The 21874-nt window shown below is 44.5% G+C and overlaps 1 protein-coding gene across 1 annotated transcript in view; it reads left to right on the top strand.

Moving 5' to 3' along the window:
* The window catches only part of LOC135401347 (phospholipid scramblase 2-like), a 47276-nt gene that overhangs the window by 10197 nt on the left and 15205 nt on the right, over positions 1–21874 (top strand). The window contains exons 4-7 of the mRNA XM_064633714.1: positions 2096–2296; positions 15472–15549; positions 16270–16421; positions 21545–21715. Of these exons, the coding sequence (XP_064489784.1) occupies positions 2096–2296; positions 15472–15549; positions 16270–16421; positions 21545–21715 (602 nt within the window). The remainder of the gene's footprint in view (positions 1–2095; positions 2297–15471; positions 15550–16269; positions 16422–21544; positions 21716–21874) is intronic.

Genomic DNA, 21874 nt, shown 5'->3' on the forward strand with positions numbered 1-21874 from the left:
CTGTAACAAGCTTACGTTTCTTACAAATTTAATTTTAACCAGCTTCTCTTCTGAGGGACATTTAAATGAACACTGCTAAGCCTCGCGCAATGTGCAGTGTTATCTGTATAAACTATAGCGACATGGCTGAGTTGAGTAAAGCATCCGCCCGTTGGTGATAACTACAAGGTCATTCTGCGGTTTGGGAGGTAGTGGGTTCGAATCACCTCAGTGTTCAGAGAGATGTTCACTGTTCCACCTGAGTCAGCACAGGACGCAGACAACCCCTCCCCCCCCTCTTCCTGTTGTCATCTCCCACCCTCTGCCCAACCCTGTCGCCGCTCATGAGCTGCAGTTCCTTCGTGACGCTAACACGCAATAAAAAAAGAACCTTTTGTATCCACAGAACATATCAACAAAATAGTAGATGTAGAGATTAGTGAGCTAGAATGTAGGCTGTAATGCCTAGAGTTCACGGTGAGCAAAGTCTGAACTGGGGCACGACACAAACAGTACGATACTGACGACAGCTCAAACTCGCAAGAGACACACACATATAATCCGTCCACACTGCACCGTGTGAACTGGATTGCAACAAATCTGTGAGACGAAACGAGGAGGTGCACGGTAAGGAATCCTTCGTTACGCGTGAGTGACACCTCTACGGAGGGAGGGAGGGAGACACTGTAAGTTAGAGCGCGCATATCATCACCCATGATGTGGGTGGATAATACCTAGGCATTCCTTAATACAAAGCGCTGATCAGCCGACTAATTTCAATATGGCGCACTCACACAGCCTTAAAGTGACAGTCCGGTTGAGAACATAGGTCTGGGAAACACCGCCTTATGATTTCTAATATTCCTCACAACAACTGTGCAAAATATTTCAAAAGAAATCGTATCGCACGATTAATAATCGACTATTTTCTATGCCGCAGTTGGTCCTGAGTAAAGGCCGCAGCGAGCTCTCGCGTGACGTGCATAACAGCAATGCCGCACGTGACTTGCGCATGCCTGTTTGCGCGATAGTTAATTGTTGTGTGCTAGCATTTGTCCATTATGATGTTTTTTGAGTAGCAATCACGCGTTATGTAGACTAAAATGCAGAGTAGCGTCAATGTAAACACAGGTATCACGACGTAGCCTTCTGTTCAGTACACTCATAGACAAAAACACCTCTCTGCATTCCCAGCAACGGCGCAGTCCTCCGCTCCACTTTGTCCATTGGGGACGTCATGCTCACGTGACGGCTGACGTACATAGAGGATCTTTGGGGCAAGGAGTATGCGAGGGAAAAAAACGAAACCGGATGCCTTCAGAGGAGTATTTTTTATTCGATATCTCGAAAACCACGCCATTTTGTGAGCTGAAACTTTCCACCCAGCATGTAAGCCTCCGTGGCAGTTGGAAAAAATCAACTTCCGGTTTTTCCAGACTGTCCCTTTAAGGCAGGTGCTACATATTTCCCCACCCGCCTATTGTCACTATCCTGCTAGCATTAGCTGATTTAGTACGTCGGAACCCAAGCAGCAAAATGTACTGAAAGTCGAGTGCAATAGGGGTGGACGGGTAGGTGGAAGGCCTTGAACAGACTCCTGAAACTAAAGAACATTGATAAGACACATACCGCCCACCCCTATTGCACTCGACTTTCAGTACATTGTGCTGCTTGGGAAGGTATTCACGATAACAGTTCAGAAAATCTGATAACCCCATCGCCTTGTATCTCTAAGGTGAGTCGCATCACATTGCTAGGCTTGTATTTGATAACTTCCTTTATCGTATCGTTTTCGTAGAATTCTTCCGATGTACTAAACATCGCTGTTGATGACTTCCCAAGCAGCAAAATGTACTGAAAGTCGAGTGCAATAGGGGTGGACGGGTAGGCGGAAGGCCTTGAACAGACTCCTGAAACTAAAGAACATTGATAATACACATACCGTCCACCCCTATTGCACTCGACTTTCAGTACATTGTGCTGCTTGGGTTCGGTTGATCAAGGTCGTTGGAAGCAGCCAACACAGTGCTTGTACCTTGCTTAATTATGGTTTTCGTGTGCCAAATAAATGGTTAGAACTGCACCAATGATATCAGTAATTATTTCACTCTTCCAGGAGTTCCGGCGGAGGCTCAGGTTCAAGGGGCACCAGTGATACAACAGCCGCAAATAGTGCTAGCACACCGTAGCGGCTCCGTGCACGAGCAACCAGCGAAACCGAGAACTCGTGCGTCTATACCTGGGTGCACTCCAGGACTGGAATACCTAGTGGGTGTATCTCAGATTTTCATCCATCCACAACCACTTCTTGTCGAAGGTACGTGAAAGGAGCAGTGAATTGACGTTTTGTGTTTTGCGAGACCCCATTTAATTAATTGAACAGTTTACATGAAGTGCTCATGATCCCAAAAGTTATCACAAATAATCGTCTTCGAGCGGAGCTTAGTGCCACTGCGAACTGACAAAAAAAAAAAAAAAGACATTTTTCTTAATTACAAATGACCTTCACTCAAAGACTCTGCAGGCAAAACGTCTGTGGAGATTACGCGCTTCCACGAATTTTGGAAGAACCCGCGACACTCCGCAGAGTTTGATTCGGCAAGAGTAGGTAACGTCATTGAGAGAGGGTGTCTTCCGCCTAGCACGAGACCAAACGTTCGAAGCAAGGAGGAAGGAAAACTAAGGAAGGAGCACCGCCGTTTGTTGGAATCCCGGACAATTGTCGGGATGTTTCCTGACTAATCCGGGGATCCCGAGACGAGATTTCAGGATTGATATAAAACCCAAACAGCACGCATACATAACCTTTGGGTAGTAACTGGAATGATTCCTGTGTGCGTTTTTTGTCTGTCTCCTCAGCGTTCTGTCACTCATATTCATCAAAACTTTTGTTTTTAACATATAACACGTTCTATCCAAAAACTGATAAGGCCCGATTGATGTTCTCCTCAAATAAAGACCTGTTTTTATTCGCAGTTGTCGCGCGTAGCGCCTACCGATTTATTATTATTATTAGAGAGTTTTAGCTGACCGTTGTTAACGTGGCTTGCGTCGAACCGTATCAACCGGATCCAATCAGTGGATAAGATTCTGAGTCACGCGCGACTACGATTGGTTCCGATAGACACGATAACCTTATCAACGGTATACTAAAACTCTTATTACTAGATACGAAACAGAGATTCGACTTTAACGAGCACCAAAGTCATGGGCGAACTAAAACACCACCAACTTGGCAACCTATTGTAGAGCTTACTCTTACCATCTTGTATTTGCATTCTTTCTTGCACCATGTGCTGATTTTTTTTTTCTTGGTGTGGATTTTGTATTCATTTTGTGTTGTTGGGTACCTTATTTTTTTATTGTAACATGGTCCACTGCCCTGCCTAGACAGGGGTTGGGTACACCATTGCAAGGGAAATGAGCAAAAAGAAAACTCAATCACTGAACGTAAGGAGATGGAAAGCATGTTGGTTACCATGCACCATGGCAAAAAACGCAACAGAGACACAGCAACGGAAGTTTGAAAAATGACCAAGCAACAGGATGTGAATGCTTCCACCTGCTTAATGTCCATGAAAAGGCTGGTTTTTTAAAACACTTCCCTTTTTTCTCTCCTTATTTGCGCTGTTATTCACGTGCGCGCCCCTATAAAGGCCGATGCCCCTCAAACGATAAAAGCTACGTAACTCCGGCACGTGTGTCAGAGGGATTGTATCTCAATACGGGCGATGTCTCAATACGGCCGAAAGTCTCAATACGGCCGATAATCCTTTAATCCCCGAGTGTCTCATTACGGCCAAAGTCTCATTACGGCCGAAGGCAGTCTCATTACGGCCCAAGATGTCTCATAACGGCCAAATGTCAAAATGTGTATTGTAACCTGCATTGATATGCAATGTCGCAGCCAGGTATGGATATATATTCAGCTGGGTCTAAGCCATGCACTGTGCCCTTAGGGACCTTATCATATTTATATACACATATTGCGAGACAAACGGTATGTTATCATACCACAGCACAATGCAACATACTGTGTAATGTGTACTCCCACAAGGTAGTGTTGATGTTGCTGTGAAGCAGGCTACTATGTGGAGTTAGCTACTTGTAGAGAGCTAGATGAATATTGGCTTTGTTGTGACGCTTTTGGAGCCATCCTACAGTCACTGGCCAAGAAGGAACACCTATCTCAGTCGATGTCAATTTATTTCCATTCGCCTTACAATGGTACAATTCTTGCTTCTGGAATGAGTAAACCTGCAAGAAGCCAAGAGCAACCATGAATAGGCTAGAATATTAAAAAAAAAAACATTTGTCTCTACATGGTTGTTTTTAATGTGCACAAGCTGCACACGTGTTGATATGTGTCTGTTATTTCATACAAGGTTAACATAAATCTTCATCTAGACAAAAGAATGACAAGCCTTAAAAATGTGACTTCCAGGTAAACACAGAGCATGACCATGAGATGAATTTAGGTTCATTAGTTCATTCCCTTAATGGAAACATGTGAATATCAAATAGTGATACATTACAATTCATGAAATGATGCGTGCATAACTTTCCATTTCTGGTTTCTTTTTTATAAAAGTAGTGCACGAATTAACATTCGTGCACGAATTAACATGCACTCACCTCACCCATGCACACTTGCTTATGGGAGAAGACCCACCCATTTGTGAGTTCTGCGGTGAGGTCGTCACAGTTCTTCACCTTCTGTTGGTATGTCCTGCATATCAGCAGCTTAGACGAAGACACTTCAAAAAGTTGTACGATTTGTGCATTCCACTCCACTCGAGGTTACTTGTGGGAGATGAACCACTGGTCGCTTTTAATGCGGTGTTGGCTTTTTGAAAGACATTAAGCTCCTGCAGTTTATTTAGCAACATAGGTTGCTGGAGCAGGGCTGTAAACCCTCGCCCGAGTGTGCCCCGAAGTCCAGAAGGACAGAGGAATATAGGTGACTCCCTCGCCGGGGGCACCCTCGGAATCCCTCTGGGTAGAGGGTTCGGTGAGCCCCTCGCCAGATGTACCTCCGAAGTTTCATAATGAAACGGAGGAATATTGGTGACTCCCTCGCCTGGTGGTACATCAAAGCTCCGTGGCTTTTCGTTGCAAATGTTATATTCACACACAACCATATACTTTATTAAACCACAGATCATCTTCTATGTACATTACACATCACCCCATACTAACTTTGCTGCGACCTGCCCACACGTTTGGCACCATTCGGCCGGTAGCGAGCTGGGTTGTCCTTACCCAGTGTCACAATGATGTGGGCTCTGCAGCATGATGAGAACATACACTGTCTCAGATCTGACAATGGGCATAGGAAATTCATAGTCTCTGATAATGCAAATACCTGACTGAACTGGACCTAATGTAGAGTAACTCAACAAAATTATACGGCGCAGCATGATCTTTGATATCCTTGCGCCAGTAAAGTCAAATCAAATCAAATCAAATCAAACATTCGTGCACTACTACAAAATTTCTCACTTCACAACAGAACCTTATGATGATCTTAACAGCTCACCTCTTCGGCCAGGACTCCCTCGGCAGCAACATCCTATTAGCCATGTTGCTGTTTTTCTTTTTCGGAATCCTCCGTGCAGCCACATACCATGCCTGGAATGGAAAACCAGCTATAAATAACAATATATTTGAATGACTTCCTCTTGAAGTATTTATTCTAATCAGATATGCTTTTGTGCCTAGTATGGTGCGCGGAGGCACATAAGTACAACATTTGCAGACGTTCGACGTCAGCAGTTCAAGGAGATCAATTCAAGTACGCCGACTTGCGCTTTTATTTTTGAACAAATTCGACGACAAATTTTAACACATTAAATATGGCTCACAATAATACGAGGAAATGCTGCTGTACGGTGATGCATTATCGGTGTCTTATCGTCTTCGAATAAATTTGTTGTTCCTAAACGTGCAACCACTAAAAACGGCGCAAACCTACGAACGGATTCCGAGTTACACCTATTACAGGCACTTCGGCTGTTTTGATTCATTTAAATTACTCGTATGAGAATGCAACTATGTGTGGACAGCACACTACTAAGCCAGGCAGTCTACGAAAGCATAACTCACCAGAATTCCTGCTTGACTTGGTCTTGGTCAACACTGCGCGATATACGTTGGGACTGTGGCGATTCATTCAACTACAGCTTTTTCTGGCGTTATTAATCCTCTTGTCGTACATTTTAATCCTTATGCCATGACATTTAATCCTTTTGCCATCGGAATTAATCCTCCTTTCATTATTTTTAATCCTCATTTCACATAATTTAATCCGTATCTCATGCAATTTAATCCAAGTGACAATGTGTGGGCTACATGATTTTTTTTGTCTATTTGGGGACAGTTCCCATCTGTACGCATATTGCACATGCTTTTCACTAATATTGTGGGTTTCTGCACCATAATGGGATACTGCGGGACTGTCAATCTGGATTACGGTGTTGTGGGACTATAACCATGTCTACGAGTATTACCCATTGTTTTCATTAAAAACATGGGTTTGTGCATTGTAATGGGATACTCTGCGACTCTGTATATGAATTACGATATTGTGGGACTATTTCCATGTGTACGGATATTACCCATGCTTTTTTAGATATGCGGTTTTCTGCACTGTAATGGGAAAATGTGAGACTGTCGATCTTGATTACGATATCCTGGGACTATAAGCAAGTCTACGGTTATTCCCAGTGCTTTCCATTAGAAACGCGTTTTTGCACTGTAATGGGATACTGTTTGACCGTCAATCTTAATTACGATATTCTGGGACAATTTCCATGTCTATGGGTATTACCCATGCTTTTCGTTCAAATGCAGGTTCCTGGAGTATAACGGGACAGTGTGGGAATGTCTCTCTGGTTTAGGATATTGTGGAACTATTCGCATATGTGCGGTTGTTACCCATGCTTTTTGTTAAATATGTGGGATTCTGCACTGTATTGGGATACTGTGGGACTATTCCCATGTGTGCGGGTATTACCCATGATTTCTGTTAAATATGTAAGATTCTGCTCTGTGATGGGATACTGTGGGACTATTCCCATGTGTGCGGGTATTACCCATGCTTTTCGTTAAATATGTGGGATTCTGCACTGTGATGGGATACTGTGGGACTATCACCAGGTGTGCGGGTATTACCTATGCTTTTTGTTAAATATGTGGGATTCTGCACTGTATTGGGATACTGTGGGACTATTCCCAAGTGTGCGGGTATTACCCATGATTTCTGTTAAATATGTGGGATCCTGCTCTGTGATGGGATACTGTGGGACAATTCCCATGTATGCGGGTATTACCCATGCTTTCTCTTACATATGTGGGATTCTGCACTGTAATGGGATACTGTGGGGCAATTCCCATGTGTGCGGATATTACCTATGCTTTCTGTTACTTATGTGGGATTCTGCACTGTAATGGGATACTGTGGGACTATTCCCAGGTGTCCGGGTATTACCTATGCTTTCTGTTACTTATGTGGGATTCTGCACTGTAATGGGATACTGTGAGACTATTCCCATGTGTGCGGGTATTACCCATGCTTTTTGTTAAATATGTGGGATTCTGCACTGTAATGGGATACTGCGAGGCAATTCCCATGTGTGCAGGTATTACCCATGCTTTCTGTTAAATATCTGAGATTCTGCACTGTAATGAGATACTGCGGGACAATTCCCATGTGTGTGGGTATTACCCATTCTTCTTATTAAATATGTGGGATTCTGCACTGTAATGGGATACTGTGGGACTGTTCCCATGTGCGCGGGTGCTACCCATGCTTTTCATCAAATATGTGCGTTTCTACACCGTAATGGGATAGTGTGGGACTGGCAATATTGATTACGATATCCTGGGACTATAAGCATGTCTATGGGTATTCCCCTTGCTTTTCAATAAAATCGCAGGTTTTTGCACTTATGGGATACTGTGGGACTGTCAATCTTGGTAGCGGTATTGTGGGACCATTCCCATGTCTACGGAATAAAAATGTGGGTTTCTGCACTGTAATGTGATAATGTAATGGGACTGTCAATCCTTACGATACTGTTGGGCTATTCCCACGTCTACGGGTATTCCCCTTGCTTTTAATTACAAACGTGGGTTTTTGCGCTGTGATAGGACTCTGTGGGTCCGTCAATTTGGATCACAATATTGTGGGACTATTTCCATGTCTACGGGTATTACTCACGCTTTTAACTCAAAATGAGGGTTTCTGCACTGTAATGGGATACTATGGGACTGTCTATCTGGATCACAGTATCCCATTACAGTCCAGAAATTCGCATAAATAATGAAAAGCGTGGGTAATACCCTCACACATGGGAGTAGTCTCACAATATCCTAAACCAGATAGACAGTCCCACAGTATCCCTTTATACTGCAGAAACTCGCATTTTGAATGAAAAGCATGGGTAATACCCATAGACGCTGAAATAGTCCAACGATATCATAATCCAGATTGACAGACCCACAGTATCCCATTACAGTGCAAATAACCACGTTTTTAATTGAAAGCAGAGGGAATACACATAGACATGCATATAGTCCCAGGATATCGTAATCAAGATCGGCAGTCCCACAGTATCCCATTAAGGTGCAGAAACCCGCATATCTAATAAAAAGCATGGGTAATACCAGCACACATGTGAGTAGTCCCACAATATCGTAAGAGGGGTTGACGGTCCCACTGTAACCTTTGACGGTACAGAAACCCGTATTTTTAATCAAAACTATGGGTCAAGTACGTAGACATGGGAATAGTCCCACGATACCGCAATCTATGTGGACCGTCCCACAGTATCTCATTATGGTGAGGAAACCCGCATTATTAATGAAAAGCAAATACCCGTAGAGATGGGAGTTGTTTCAAAATACCGTAATCAAGATTGACAGCCCCGCAGTATCCCATTAGTGCAAAAACCCGCGTTCTTATTCAAAAGCAGGGGAATACCCATAGACACGCGTATAGTTCCAGGATATCGTAATCAAGGTTGTCAGTCCCACAGCATCCCATTACTGTGCAGAATCCTACATATTTAACGAAAAGCATGGGTAATACCCGCACACATGGGAATAGTCTCCCAGTGTCCCATTGCAGTGCAGAATCCCACATATTTAACAAAAAGCATGGGTAATACCCGCACACATGTGAATAGCTCCACAGTATCCCAGTACAGTGCAGAATCCCACGTATTTAATAAAAAGCATGGGTAATACCCACACGCATGGGAATAGTCCCACAGTATCCCATTACAGTGCAGAATCTCACATATTTAACAGAAAGCATGGGTACTACCCGCACACATGGGAATAGACCCACTGTATCCAATTGCAGTGCAGAATCCCACATATTTCACAAAAAGCATGGGTAATACCCAGGCACATGGGAATAGTCCCACATTATCCCATTACAGTGCAGAATCCCACATATTTCACAAAAAGCATGGGTAATACCCGCACACATGGGAATAGTCCCACAGTATCCCATCACAGTGCAGAAACCCACATATTTAACAAAAAGCATGGGTAATACCCGGTACTTGGGAATCGTCCCACAGTATCCCATTACAGTGCAGAATCCCACATATTTAACAGAAAGCATGGGTACTACCCGCACACATGGGAATAGACCCACTGTATCCCATTGCAGTGCAGAATCCCACATATTTCACAAAAAGCATGGGTAATACCCAGGCACATGGGAATAGTCCCACATTATCCCATTACAGTGCAGAATCCCACATATTTCACAAAAAGCATGGGTAATACCCGCACACATGGGAATATTCCCACAGTATGCCATGACGGTGCAGAATCTCACATATTTAACGAAAAGCGTGGGTAACACCCGCACACATGGGAATAGTCCCACAGTATCCAATGACAGTGCAGAAACCCACATATTTAACGAAAAGCCTGGGTAATACCCGCACACATGGGAATAGTTCCACAATATCCTAAACCAGAGAGACATTCCCACACTGTCCCGTTATACTCCAGGAACCTGCACATGGAAATTGTCCCACAATATCGTAATTAAGATTGACGGTCAAACAATATCCCATTACAGTGCAAAAAAACGCGTTTCTAATGGAAAGCACTGGGAATAACCGTAGACTTGCAATATGGATATTGCGACGAAGATCGACAGTCTCACATTTTCCCATTACAATGCAGAAACCCGCATATCTAATGAAAAGCATGGGTAACACCGTACACATGGAAATAGTCCCACAGTATCGTAATCCATATACAGAGTCCGAGAGTATCCCATTACAATGCACAAACCCACGTTTTTAATGAAAACGATGGGTAATACTCGTAGACATGGTTATAGTCCCACAACACCGTAATCCAGATTGACAGTCCCGCGGTGTCCCATTATGGTGCAGAAACCCACAATATTAGTGAAAAGCATGTGCAATATGCGTACACATGGGAATTGTCCCAAAATACAAAAAAAAAGTCATGTAGCCCACACATAGTCACTTGGATTAAATTGCATGAGAAACGGATTAAATTATGTGAAATGGGGATTAAAAATAATGAAAGGAGGATTAATTCCGATGGCAAAAGGATTAAATGTCATGGCATAAGGATTAAAATGTACGACAAGAGGATTAATAACGCCGGAAAAAGCTGTAGATTTTCACCGGAACAACAGGCGCTGCTCGAAAGACAACGACGGAAAATAGAGAGCCGCTATAAAGTCTGCTAATTTGCACATTACGGCACTACAAATCGATATATGAACACGTCGTAAACAGCAACCACTCGCTCACACAAGAAACAAGATACCCAACGTTGCTAGGCAGCATCCGAACTCCGAAGTGAGAGTAGCAAAACAAGATATCAAAACACGAAAGGAAGAGTATTGATCCCCCTCCTTCTATAGCATGCAAAACATGATTTGCGCTGAGACGAACATATATGTTCATGATGCGAGTAAGTTTCACTTTTCACTGATCCAAAGGAGGTCACGTGGGATTGCTTAACGCTTGCGAAATCTACAGCAATGAAAATGGCGAAACGAAACTTGTGAATCGTGCATTTGCTCTCCATGGTAGCTGCCAGAAAATCGAATCAAACTTATGGGACACTGGATTACAGGTATTTTGGCATCTTTTTCATTCCTGCACCTGATTTACGTGGATACATGGGTACGGTGTCTCGCGATGCTGGGAAAATATTTGCATAAGGAAGTGTGCATGGTTCTAGACCTTTTTTGATCGCGTAATCGAAATATCGGCACCTTGCGTGCTGTAGCTTGCATGTGACCAACCAAGAGCTGTTCCCCTACTAGCGCTTCCTACAAACGACAAAACCCAACATGTGGGAAGGTATATTTTTCATTGCTCATATATAACGAGAAAATGTACCGTTTTCAGGTTGCTACCACAGCTCCATGTGCCCGCAATTGTCCTGCGTTTATGATTAAACTAACGAGTGTTTTGCGCACAAGCGTTTCAGCGTGAAGCCTGCAGGTAACATTTGCTGCTTACCCTTCTTAGAGTAATTCCGAACGCTCAGGGTGACACACGCTTACAACATTGTGACATCAGTGCAGTGGCATAAGCACTAATGTAGTGCCCCTGAAAGATGAACGAGGGGGACGCAACCACCCCATGTAAAGCCTCATAAAACACCTTCTGAAATATTTTTCTGACTATGCAACTGCATCATGATGACATAATTGTCATTGTTTACTGTAGTTTCTTGAATATATTTTGAATATATGAAAAAAAAAGTCTGGTTGACAACATATGTCTTACGATCAGCATCAAACAAGAGCATATCTCGTTTTGTTCAGCACCTTATGTACTTTTTTTAAAATTTCAGGTGGACGTACATTGTAGAAGGCAGCTAGTGGGGGAAAAGATCATGGTCATAGGTCATGTGGCTCCTGGTACATGCCCTTGTGGAGTAACCTTTTCAGAACACACACAGACAGTTTGCTCGCAGAACCAATGAGTAGAATGTTGCTCGAATACTGAGAGAAAATGGCGTAACAGATACATATGGGAATCAAAACATTTTTCACGCGGGGTGCATGCAACTGTGTCGCAGTATTGTGTGCATGAACCATTGTGTGTGACACAAGCCATGGGGGCACACCGCCTCGGACACACTTGGGGAAGCATAAAACACAGCGATGGCTAATATGGTGGGTGCTTCTTTTTTCTTTTTGGCCGTAATGAAACATCTTCGGCCGAAATGAGACTACCATCGGCCGTATTGAGACTTTGGCCGTAATGAGACACTTGGGGATTAAAGGATTTTCGGCCGTAATAAGACTTTCGGCCGTAATGAGATGTTACCGTCAGAGGAGTGAACAATTGAATCCAGCTTATCGACACTAGAGTCACCAACCGGTCCAAAACCAGTTTCCTCGTTTGTGAGCTGCCTTGACTGCGCGCTATTCTCCAGCGGAGAAGGGGGAGATCGGCGTTCCATTGCTAGGGGACGCAGCCGCGCCGGACCCAATATGGCGGTCTCGCTCGCCGGCGTGGTTCAGTGTCGCTACCCTGCTCCCTATTTAGTGACTCTAACCGACACGCCGCAAGGAACAGAAGATGACGCGTACCTGAGAAGCAGATAAAGACACAGAATTGTCATTCAAAATGCGTGCTAGAAATAAATAACTTATAATTGTTACGCTGTTCTGTATCGCGACTACGGCAACCGCCGGTTTGCAGTATTCATCGCAAATAGAGACGACATATATCGCACGTCATAAGCACGTTATATAGATCAGGTGACCGGAGCCGACCAATCTGCAGTGAGACGTCTCTACAACTGGGACAAACAATTCAGCTGCCAGCGTAGATGGCGTACACAGGCATAGATACGAGACAATAGCGACGGACAAGTACAAGTAGTGGCGACATTAGAGCCAGGGCGAGCGGGGGCGGAATCCGTCCCAGGGCCATCAATCGCAGCTATAGTGAGCATGAGCAGCTTTCCCCCTGGACAGGATGGCAGCGGTCATCTTCGTCTGTGGATTACCGGATTCTTTTTTTTTTTTTATGATCTGGATCTGCTCACTATTTTTTATAGCAACATGGATGGATGACTAGCTGCCCAGACCGCGAAGCGACCAGCATACCGAACAAGTGGTTCATTTATTTTTTTCATTTCTTTTGTGAAGGGAGACCTGTTGTTATCGAGCTGCTGTTTGGCGGGGAGGGTGGTATGAGGCCTCCGTGGCCGCCTCGTTGCGGCACGTTCTTTAACGCCGCCACGGCGTGATGTGATAAACTTCGTAGCAGTGCCGCTGTACGCTGTACACTTTTGGGAGAAACAATTACGCTTCAATTAAGCTACGATTAAGCTACACGGTTAAGCTCCTCAGCGAGCTGGGAGAGAATTGTTTGTCCCAGTTGTTTCCTCTCACCCAAGCTTCCACCATCGCGCAGAATGACGTCACTTTCACTCCCAATTTTTCTTTTCTGCTTGGGGAGAAAGAATGCCTGTGGTGAGGAGACGGAAATTGACCTTAGAGAAACAATGTTGCCAGCCGCCCGGGTAGATTGGACACCGCATGACGTCATACTTCACAAAACTAGACATGAGCTTTGTAATATTCCCGCTTCACATAGAGAAACAATAGTTAGGCAGAATACAGTGTGAGACACGTACATTCCATTGGCATAAATTCGGTTTGATGTCGCGAGTAACGGAACCGTGGTTCTACCAAAGGGAACTGCAACGTTTGGTCCACGAGGAGCCGCCTTACGAAGGGTGCGCATGATGCTTGAAAGTTTCGTCAAGAAAATGGGGCCACTGTTTTTTAATTTATTTATTTTTGGAGGGGGGAAGTGTCCATGTGTCAGTTCCTCTGCCTATTGTCGCCTCTGGGATCAGCAGTACACCAGTCTCGATCGCAGATATCGTTCACAGCCATCGAACATACAAGCTTCTTCGTCTCCCCACTTCGGAGAGGCTAATCGTTAAATATGACATCCGAACAAATGACATGGTTCCTTGAATTTGCTCTCGACTTGCCATAGGCGACTACGAGATTTACGCATTAATAAATTTACGCTACCCACGTATTTTTCACCAATCTATCTGTGCTCCTGTTTCATTGCAAATATAGCATAGTATATCCGTGTTCTCCCGCCAGTCTCCCAAGAAAATCATCGGCGCGTCACACAGATCTTCTCGGTGATTTCTATACAGACAACGCTCACGTATACGATGGTACTGGGTATAACGAAATTAATGCGACTCATAATGTGTGTAATAACACTAGCATACGTACAGTGCTGGACAAAAGTTTACGGAACACGCTCTGGCGCATTGTTTACTCAGAGTGGCAAGCTAGCAGCGAATGGGACCGTACAGACTTACAGACATGTGCCTAGGTAACCCAGTCACCTGTTTGCAAGTCCGAACGGTACCATTCGCGAGTCACTCTGACGAAAGAATACGCCGGAGCGTGTTCCGTAAACTTTGGCCCAGCACTGTAGAGGTAGAAGTGGCATGCCCCTCGTAGGGTTCGAGGGCACGACAGAAACGAAAGTGTATTACTTCCGTAAAGCACGCTTTGACATGGGAGACTAGCCCAGTAACGAATGTATTGTACATTACAGGACGATATGCGTACATATGCAGCCATGAGAGCAGCATGGATGTCGTTTTTGCAGTTGAATTATACGGCAAGGTGGGCATTCTCCGAAAAGTGTATTATCTACAAGATTAATAAGTACCTGAAATTGAAAATTTCGTGCGAAAGTGAGATAACAGAATGGGAGACAATCATTGTTTTCCACTTGTTGTCGAAGCCATCCACTTTACTTTCTTCTCTTTTCTTTTTTTCTTCTAATCCTGAAACGGGCGCGTGCTGTGAAATATCCATCGCCGAATTTTGCCGTGCAGATGAGCGGAAACTAAAACTGAGCTTCCCAGGAGAGCATGACCTTCGCCGACAGTGGCTCATCTGAGTCGCCAAGCTGAGGCAGATGAACACCAACTCCAATCATCTCCATCACTCCAAAGCACGTCGCTCTCTAACGTGGAATGAGCGCCATCCTCGCTGCGCTTCCAATTGGCGCGGTTTCGGTTTCGCCTGATTCGCATAGGAAAATTCGGCTAACGATAGTTCAGCGTGCGTGCGCGTCTTAGGCTGTTCTAAAAATTGGATAGCTTCCAACGAGGATTGTCTCCCCTTCTGCAATGTCGCTTTTGCCCCAAATCTCCTAATTCAAGAGCTAATTAATGAATTTTAAGTAATCGGACATCTTGTAGCACCATGCTGTCTTCGAGAGGATGTCCTCCTCGTCGTATAACTCATATCGTAGCTTTTAAAAAAAAGGTATGTAGATGACAAAAAAAAAACCTTCGCGTATTACGCGATATGAAAAACGAAGGCATACGGCTTGCATATAAGGTACACCTGTCACGGTTCTCTTGGAATGAAATTTAGAAGGATGAAGTATGTTATGTTGTGTTTTTCAGTGCTGAATCGCTACAATCCCGAGGACAGATACGTTGCGAAAAACAACCTAAATGAAACTCTCTACAATATCGGCGAAGGTAAGGAGCACTCTTGATATCAAAAGGCACACGGCAAACACGCACTTCTAACCGTTCAAGAACAGCAGGGTTAACTGAGCGACGAGTGGGTAAAATTCGGCATTGCACACGTCGAATTCTTCCTGCTATATGACGTTGGACTTCACTGGAGGTCAAGCTGAACGAATAGTCGTTTCTCGGGTAAATTTCAACAGATGTGTCAGTCCATAAGTTGTCCGTTCGAGCGTTAGGACTAGAGTGTCTACAACAAACACGCCTGTTCTGTTTACACAGTACAGAACACTTTCCTTTTCTTGATATAATTCTGGAATTGTGGAACGGGACGCGCCCCTCGCCACCTCTCACAACTTGATCATTTACACACTGCACTGTAAGAAGAATTTTCGTAATTTTGCTGTATAGGTGACTGCTAACTCTGTTGCCGGCATACGTGCCGTAACCCGTATGCTGCACAAAAGCCGTTTGTAGTGCACGTTGCGCAGTTTTTTTTATTTAGATTTTTTTGTACAGTGTGAGCGCTTGTTATTACCTCGTCCGAAATATTCAAGTTGTGAAATGATACTTGACGGTTGTCCATTACTAGACCACCATGTGCCGAACAGTTGAGTTGTCGTATGTCCTGATTATTGTTCTGGTCACTTATATTTGTATAATGATGCACAACGGCACGCGCACCCTACAGCATGATCGTTCGCCTCTGTACGATAATGTACTTTGCAGTACACACATGTCCTACCCGATACTGGTGGAAGCAATCCCGGAGCTTGGAAATGCACGCCTTCGACGTGAAAGGCCGTGTTGCTATGAGATTCGTTCGGCCCTATCGATGGCAGAGTACCTATCGGGGATGCTTTTGCTGTTGCCTCATACAGGTCAGTGTAGTATCTGGCGCGTAAAGAGTGACACTTGACATCAATTATCCAGATATTTCGAAATGCCTTGGCAATAAGTGCCGTCCGACATAATATACATCTGGTTGACCAAAGCCACAACTGTGTTAGACATCGAAAACCATTCAAAACTTTCATCAACCCCGCACCGCCAGTCGTATAGGACTCAGTCGACTCGCCTGCAAAATGCGCTAGTGGCGCTACCATTGCGATATTTTCGTCGCCCGCGCATACTCTCCGCGCATAATCCCCGCCCGCGCGTTTCCCCACGCAAAGCATACACGGGTTTCTTGTTGATGCCATGATATAGTGCCAACGTATACCCGTGGCAAATAGGAATCAAAACAGGGGGCTTAATCGCTTCGGACGTTCAACTTAACGACATGAGACAGCTGAACGAGTCGTTCAGGCTAACGAAACGAGCAATTTTATCGATGCTTTGCTGTGGTCACAATCTGTGCTTCTCGTAAAGATTCTTCTTTGTGGCTATTGTGCAGGTTACGAGCGCTCACGCGTTGTGATGTCACCGCCCTGAGTAAAAAACAGGCTGCCAGCGAAGCTGCATTTTCTCCGACCAAGAGGTCTGTTTTATTTGTTCCAATAGCTCGCATTCTCGTGCTCTCATACGTGCTGGTTCCGTTCCAATATTGTTCCAATGTTGATTGCCATGCTAGTTCATCTTCTTCTTCTTCCCGTCCCCTTATATGTCTCGCTAGTCGTGTAAAAATAATGAAGAAAAAAGTATGTCACTGTATGTATCATCGTCGAGCAATCCACAAAAATTGTAAATAATATTCCTGCCACGACGATGGTGTCGGGTGAGAATGGTATTAGATGACACGAGAAGTAGTGTGCGCTGAGTTCTGGGGCACCTGGGAGTCCGAGGCCAGAAAGGGAAGATGTAGTGGTATCAGTAGTATCAGAAGAAGAAAGAGGAGGTGGCTGCCCTTTCTCCTCAGCGTACACACTTGTTTGATCACGGCTAGTAATTTTTTCCTTCCAGCACGGATGTACAACGGCAGCCTTACTGTCAGGCTTCATAAACAGCAGACTTAAAATAAATTTGCAGTGCAATGAAACGTTTTTTCTAGTGAGCTTGAACAGAATGCTATTGAACGTTTTTAATTCCATGTTAACGCCACGAAGCAAGAGAACTTTATGGAACTATTCAAGAGAATATACCTAAGGAAATATACATAATGCTTCGCTGTTCACATTCATTGCAACATCAACACTATTTCCGCAATGTATTCTAAAAGCGAAGAATTCGAAAACTGATATAGGCGTCCAATTCCCCTTAGTTGTTCATCACAACACCCGTCGCCATCAAGACGGTGTGAAGTACGGTCGCAACTCGCAAGTCCTCACAAACGGTGCGGACAGCGTTTTTTGGCGGAGGGAACAACTTTACAAAATCTGTCTCGTCCAGTTGAAAGGCATCCTGACGCCATCGAGTTCGTGGGGTACGGTTAGCCGCTTGTGTGATCTCCCGAGCGAAGAATCTTTCCGCCATCTTTCTTTGGCAGCTTCAACGTGAGCGAGTCGTTAGGAAAAACGAAACAAGGGACATTATCGACGTTTTGCTGTGGTCACAATCTCTGCTCCTCGTTTAGCCTAGTCGTTGAGGCTATCGTGCTCGTTACCAGCCGTTATGTGCTGTGGTGCCACCGCCCTGAACGAAGTACAGCTGCCAACGAGGCCGCAATGTTTTCGACCAATGGGGTTGTTTAATTTTGTTTGCACAGCTCGCATGGCTTGTCTATGGCTTGTCGTTGTCACTTCATCATCATCTTTCTCGTCTCGATCTGCAGTTTCTCGAGAACATCTCACACCTCATGTAACCACTGGTGCAAATACGATGAAACGGAAAGGATGTCATTTTCTACATAGTCGTGGAGTATGTTCGTTTCTGCAAGAAATTCCGTTTCTGCAAATCTTTAAACGAAGTAGTTCAACACCTTGCCAGTGGGTGGATCTAGTCGTAAGGCAAACGATCTCGTTCGACCGTTACTGGACTGAGAGATTACGCCCCTGTCACGTTAGCGAAAAGAGCGCGTCATACACCACGTGCCCGAGTTTTCGAGTGCCACGCACTTCGTTAGATCCATGTAGGCGATGACGCCTAAGAGTGTGTGAACACACCCGTTGAGCAGAAGACACCGCCGGTCGTTACGCGAGCGAGAGATTACGCCTTTGTCGCGTTAACAAAAAAAGCGCGTCACCCGTCTGTGTTAACGAGAGCCCCGCACCTCGTTAGCTCGCGAGTGGTGGAAGCAATTAAGGTCCCAGGTGCGTGATTTAGATTAGTTACCTCCGATCAGCCGCGTTGACATTTCCGCCATCGGACAGATGACGACCCGCTGGAGCCCTACGACCCGACGCCCTCAATCAGCACACGCGAACCCGCGCGCCGATGCATTAACCCCGCATATTTGGCCATGCAATGCATACACAGACGCCCACTATTTTTTTTTATTCACTGAATTCAATCAACTCAGATGTGCGACAAACGTGGTCAATGCGAACAATAAATCTTCCAGTACCTCGCGACATGTACATGTAAAGCCTAGACATGCACAGTTATACAACCAATTGAATTCAACCGACTCATCTCACATTTCCAAGGGTTTTTTTTTTCCGAACCAACACAAACTCTCGTTTGGTGTAAGAATTTTTTAAACCAAGTCATAGAGAAAGAGCTAGTAATAATTATTCTACATCTATTATCATAAGTACTTCTTACACGCTCTACAAATTTTATACTATGTTAGTATGAATTGAAATGAGAGGGCGATGGATAATTATAATACCTGGCACAGCCAACACTCTAGATATCAAAGCTTATCATAAAGCTACCAATAATCTTCATATCGATTTATAATACACACTACAAAATTTTACATTATGTCATTCGAAATCAGAGGAACAATATCAATGAAAAACAATATCGAATCATAACGCTCACAGATGTTATACTATGTTCATATCAACGAATGTCTGAGAAGCAGAATCATACTGACCAATAATTATTCCATCTGACATGACATAATCGTTTCTCTCACTCGCTACAAATTTTCAGCTGAAATCTGAAGTACTCAATCGAGGCAGAAGAACATAATCAAAGTGAGCGATATCAAGTATATCAAATCATAACGCTCACTACAAGTTTTCAATCGAAATCAGAGGAGCATCGTGCAATAAATATTCAACGTCCGCTATCATGATCATTCTTACACAAAATTTACGCAATTTCTATATCGGAGGCCTAGTCGTTTTCAATGATCATGCATGCTACGCAGAAACGTAACAGTTATTGTTCAGGCACGCACTACGGATATCAAAGCACAGCTCACAATGTGAGCCGAACAAAAGCAGCAGAAATGTAGATTCAAGTACATATTTTTAACCTATACAATGGCATCCATGATCAGTGTAGCAATTCTAAAGGCCAGTTCCAACATATAGCGATTTGCTACAGAGCGCTCTAAAAGAGCGCTGTGTTTTCTTTTTCCCAGTGCTGCGAACCGCTATAAAACAGCGCTTGACGAAGTAGAGCCCTCGTCAACTTTTCTAGCGCTATTTTGAGCGCTAAGTCTGCGTTAACCAACCAGTAGCTTCTTTCACCGGTGACCTCGCGGAAGCTGGTGTTTGCATTGCTTCCGGCCACTCGAAGCAGCAAGGCGGGAAGGCGACGGCGACACGTGAAATTGGCCACGAGTTTTCCAAAACGTTCATCTGCCAATTGATGGCAACCACAGCATCAAAAGTGTCACCCGCCCTGGTGGTGCGAATATCCGACACGGACAGTAAGCAATCACGGTAGTACCGGTGCATCACGTCGCAATGAGATTTCTCGTGACCTGAGCAGGATAGCGCTATGTGCTCGGTTTTATGTGAGAACGGCAAGCGGAAAAACAGCGCTAGGTTTCAAGCGCTATTTTCTAGCGCTATAGACCGAACCGCTGTATATGAGACCTGGCCTTAGGCCTGCTATATGCGGTCACTATTGTGCAACCCTAAAGCTCGGAACATCAAGCTTACCTTCTCATTATCCCTTAAAACCGCTAGCACAAATACAATAGATCACAACTGGAATACATCAAAGCGTCTATACTATCTAGAAAGATACAGACATGTGATCATCGCCGTCGGAACTTCCACGGAAGCGTAATTTCTTCAAAGTACAGTTCACCGCGTAGCACGCCCCTAGCCAACCATCATCCCGAATGAGATCGTTCTGCCCCCTGCATTGTTGAAAACGTGGGGTGTACGCTGTATAGCAAACAGCACAGATGACGATATGACTGGTTTGAGAGAATAGTCACTGAACATCTTTTCCGAAGAAAAGTGAGACCGAAAATCCTTATACATTCCTTTTATAAAGAATATTTTTTGCCGTGTTTCTGCTGTGCTTCCACACTTCTTGAAATGTAGTGTTGCCGCGCACCTAGTTCAGAAAGGCTGATACTAAAGGTATCATTCAACCTGACAACCCTAGGCATTAACATGTGCAAGTGGGCAGAGTAATTATTGATAGAACGAGATGACAAAAAACGCACCCCACTTTTGCACCCCGCAATTGTCCCCCCCCCCCCCCCCCCCACGGACGTATCGGGAGAGAGGGAAAAGCAGGCGAAAAGCAATGTGGGAGAGGAAGGTACTTGGTAGATAGATACTACGCTTCTTCGGAAGTTCCAGTCGGCGCTCAACAAACGATGATGATGATGATTGGGAGATTTGTGGCGCAGCGACAACGCTCAACGAACGTGTGTATTTTTTGTATACGTAGAGGCGGGGAGTCGCCTGCTGTATGCCGCGGCGACAACGAATATCGCGATGGTAGCACCCATAGCGAATTTCTCAAGAAACCTCAGTAAGTCCTATACTACTATCCTCGCTGTCAGTTCCCCCGTCATAACGGTCCCAAAGGTGAAAACACGACTTCCTTCACCGAAGAATATATCTGTATGTATCTATCGTAATGTATTTAAACGCGTGACCGCCAAATATTTGGATTGTGTTTCATTACAGCCGACGACAGCTACCTCAAAAAATGCATATAATTTCTTTTTACGAACACTGCACTTACAATTCTTCATTTCTAGGAAATAGAAGTGCAAGCACCACCTGGAAGGACAGTGGGCTTCGTCTACGAGGAATGTTCACTGTACAAATCGTCATTCAGCATCTGCGACCGCAAGGGAATTCCGACAATGCGGGTCATAGGGCCTTGCTTTACGCAGAGCTGGGCATGTTGCCCCGATGTCAAGTTTCAGGTATTATTCTTGCTGCTCGTTTCGTTTCCTTGTCTATACTCCAGCGTTGAAAAACACCGAACAATGTTTCAAAGTGTAGCGTGCCGTCGTCGTGTGCCAAGTGAATAGATACGAGAAACCCTCTTCCAACGTCAATACTGACCACATTTAATCCACTTG

The sequence above is a fragment of the Ornithodoros turicata genome, chromosome 1, assembly GCF_037126465.1.
Source record: "Ornithodoros turicata isolate Travis chromosome 1, ASM3712646v1, whole genome shotgun sequence".
Classification (NCBI taxonomy): domain Eukaryota; kingdom Metazoa; phylum Arthropoda; class Arachnida; order Ixodida; family Argasidae; genus Ornithodoros; species Ornithodoros turicata.